Genomic DNA, 3,400 nt, shown 5'->3' on the forward strand with positions numbered 1-3,400 from the left:
GAGATCCAGGGCTGGGAGATGGAGGGTGGACAGGGTGCTCTTCCCATGCTGGTTCCCGGGGTGGGGGGACCTGTCCCCAACCCCTACCAGGTCCCAGGGAGGGGGTCTCAGATCTCCAGCAGGGTTTATACCCCCACTGCACCCCAATGCTCACCTCTCTCTTCTCCATCCCTCCCCAGGGCCCCAAGGGGGATGTTGGTGTCTCCGGAGAGCAAGGTGTCCCAGGCCCCCCGGTACCGTATGCATTTCTCTTTGCTGCTTTGCTCTTTGCTGCTCTGCCCCCACGTGCCCCGGGGGTGGCTGGTTTGTGCTCGGCCCAGACACCAGGGACAGGACATCAGCGTGTCCCTGCTCTTGGGGACCCACCGCTGGGTCTGGAGCAAAGCCTTCATCCCATCCACCTCCCTCATCCCAGCTGGAGGAGGCAAAGCTGCATCCCGATGGATCGCTCCGTGGTCCATCCGGGGCCAAATCGCTCATGTGCACCGAGCCCCCCCTTACCCACCTGAACCAGGGGTGCAGCGGCCAGCGCACCGCGGGGACGCAGGGATTAGAGCTGTCTGAGCTCGCCAAGCCCTTTGAAGGCGAAAAGCAATTAACAGGCTGAGCCCTTCGGTCCGGGAAAGGGCAAAACCGCTTTGAAGCCAAGAGCTTTGAGGGGGGAAGCAGCACCAGTTTGGGCCCATTGCTGTTATGGAACCGACAGCTGGAAAGGCGCCTGGCGGGGGGCTGCAGAATTAGGAGTGAGCCATGGGACAGAAACACCTCGTGTTTGGCAAAACTGGCTGATTCCCAGCACCGGCTTTTGCTTTAATTGCGGCTTCCCCCTGCGCTGCTCCTGGGGCCGTTTCCAGCTAAGCCGGTTGTTGTTTCCTTCCCTGCAGGGACCCCAGGGCCTGAGGGGTTACCCCGGGATGGAGGGACCCAAGGGCGAGACGGTAAGTATGGGGGGATGGAGGGGGTGATGCAGGGGTGGCTGTGCCCAGCTGCGGGGTCAGAGGGACCAGCTCCCAGGGTGATGCTTTCCAGGCTGGAGGCTGCTTCCCTGGAGCATCTCTACCAGGGCTGTGTGGCCATCTCAGGGGGCTGGACTGCCTCGTGCTAGTGGGGTTGGATCTGGATGTGGGCTGAGGTTGGGATGGGAGGGATTGACCCCGCCATGGTCTCTTTGCAGGGTCCTGCTGGTTACAAAGGGATGGTCGGGACCATCTGGGCTGCGGGGCGGCCGGTGAGTGCCCTCCCTCATCCCCAGGGGCTGCAGGGAAGGTGGGGGACCCCACAATTTGCTGCTCAGTCCCCATCTTTCTCCCCTCCAGGGCAGGGAAGGCCCCAAGGGACCACCCGGGGACCCCGGTGAGAAGGGAGATCTGGTAGGTAACCCACTCCATCGGGGAGGGCAGCACCGTGGCCCTGGTGATGCCAACGCTGCCTTTTCCCCAGCTTGGCCCCGCTCCCTGGCACAGAGAGGGGCTCTGCCTGGGGTGACCGCGATGGGCATCTCTTCCCTCTCCCAGCTCCATCCGCTGCAGCAAGGGGGTGGCTGAAATAATGCTTGTGTCTCCCACTCCAGGGTGGCCGTGGCATCAGGGGTCCCCAAGGAGACATCGGCCCCAAGGGGGAGAACGTAAGTACAGCCAGCAGCACCGGTACCCACGTCTGGGGCTAAACTCCTCGCAAGAAGACCTCTCTGTCCTTCTCTGTCCTGTTCGGAGCCACCCCACATCCTTACACCCAAGCTCCATGTGGGACTGGAGCTTCCCTTTCCCTTCCCAGCCTTTTTTTGCCCCCACCACAAACCTTTCAGTCCCTCTCGGAGGTGTCAGCCAGAGCAGCAACTCTCCCCCTTTCGCAGGGTCTCCCGGGCATCGATGGCAAGGACGGCACCCCGGGCATCCCAGGCGTGAAGGTGAGCAGCTGTGGGCAGGGGCTGCTGGGGGGGACAGCAAGTGGCATAAAGTCCCAGATCTTGATGTGGCATCTCCTGGCCGGTGCAGCGTGGCAGTCCCCATGGGGTCAAGGACAGCGTCCCCCTTTGGACCCTTGTCCCATGGAAACCCCATTTCTGCACCTTTCTCCGCAATGTGGTGACATCCTCTCTGTCCCTTGCAGGGTGGCGTGGGACAAGCTGGCCGCCCGGGGCTTCCAGGACACCGGGGACAAGCTGTGAGTACAGGACTGTGAGACCCCCACCTGCCTGGGAGGGTACCCCATAACCCATGGGGGGGCACCCCTATCCCCGTGCTGTGCCGGGGCTCAAGGCCAGCCCCCAGCAGGGATGCTGCCCCCAGGCTCCTCTCTGTCCCTTGCAGGGTGGCGTGGGACAAGCTGGCCGCCCGGGGCTTCCAGGACACCGGGGACAAGCTGTGAGTACAGGACTGTGAGACCCCCACCTGCCTGGGAGGGTACCCCATAACCCATGGGGGGGCACCCCTATCCCCGTGCTGTGCCGGGGCTCAAGGCCAGCCCCCAGCAGGGATGCTGCCCCCAGGCTGGGGGCACGGGCAGGGTCTCTGCCTCCGGGGCTGTGCACGGGGTTTGATCCCGGCTCTGTTTCCACAGGGCTTGCCGGGCCAGCCGGGGAGCAAAGGTGGCCCAGGAGACAAGGTGGGTCTGGGGGGGCCGGGGTCTCCCCTCTGACACCTGCCCTGTCCCCCGCAGTGCAGTGGCAGCCTCCATGCTCCATCCCTGAGCCCGCAGCCGTGTCCCCATCCCGTCCCCTCCCCTGTCCTTGCTGTCCCTGAACCTGTCTCCTGTTTGCAGGGTGAAGCGGGTGCTCGGGGCCAGCCCGGTGTCACCGGTGCCCCAGGGCAGATCGTAAGTACCGAGATGTCAAACCTGCGGGTAGCTCTTTCTCTCTTTTGCTCTTTTTTTCCCTCTTTGCTGTCGAACAGAAAGCGGAGTTGGGCACTTTGTCCTCCCTCCATCCCCTTCCCTCTGTCCCCGCAGCAGCTTCCCCACGAGGACCCCCCAGGGCCACCTCTCCAGCCCTGCTGCCCCCTCCTTGGCCACCCGCTGCTGTGGCAGCCCTTGGCGTGGCTGCAGGGGACAAGGACAGGGCCACCCATCCCTTGGGGAAGGATGAAGGGCAGATGATGGTGTGTGAATGCAGGAGAGAGGCATCTGGTCTGGGTTTTTGTTGGTTTTATTTTTTCCCCCCCTCTTAGGGTGAACCAGGACCTCGGGGGGAGCAGGGACCGCAGGGTGTCCCCGGGTTGAAGGTGAGTCTGGGGGACCCCAGGGTGGGTGCTGGTGCGGGGAGCTTCTCCTGACTCTGCTCTTCCTGGCTCTCCGCAGGGTGACCGTGGGGAGCGTGGCCTCGTGGGCCCCCCCGGCGAGCAGGGCAAACCGGTGAGTGGCCCCCGCAGGCGGGCTGGGAAGGGGGCTTGCACCGCGGCATGGC

The 3,400-nt window shown here is 64.3% G+C and overlaps 1 protein-coding gene across 1 annotated transcript in view; it reads left to right on the top strand.

The window, feature by feature from the left end:
* LOC104468330 (collagen alpha-2(IX) chain-like) overlaps positions 1-3,400 on the top strand; it is a gene marked incomplete at both ends in the record, with an annotated part of 6,522 nt that overhangs the window by 1,896 nt on the left and 1,226 nt on the right. Inside the window, 12 exons of the mRNA XM_010082411.1 lie at positions 180-233; positions 885-938; positions 1,175-1,228; positions 1,317-1,370; positions 1,571-1,624; positions 1,853-1,956; positions 2,110-2,163; positions 2,310-2,363; positions 2,560-2,604; positions 2,761-2,814; positions 3,165-3,201; positions 3,295-3,348. Coding sequence (XP_010080713.1) covers positions 180-233; positions 885-938; positions 1,175-1,228; positions 1,317-1,370; positions 1,571-1,624; positions 1,853-1,956; positions 2,110-2,163; positions 2,310-2,363; positions 2,560-2,604; positions 2,761-2,814; positions 3,165-3,201; positions 3,295-3,348 — 672 coding nt within the window. The remainder of the gene's footprint in view (positions 1-179; positions 234-884; positions 939-1,174; positions 1,229-1,316; positions 1,371-1,570; positions 1,625-1,852; positions 1,957-2,109; positions 2,164-2,309; positions 2,364-2,559; positions 2,605-2,760; positions 2,815-3,164; positions 3,202-3,294; positions 3,349-3,400) is intronic.

Source organism: Pterocles gutturalis, unplaced genomic scaffold, assembly GCF_000699245.1.
Source record: "Pterocles gutturalis isolate BGI_N339 unplaced genomic scaffold, ASM69924v1 scaffold30879, whole genome shotgun sequence".
Taxonomy (NCBI): domain Eukaryota; kingdom Metazoa; phylum Chordata; class Aves; order Pterocliformes; family Pteroclidae; genus Pterocles; species Pterocles gutturalis.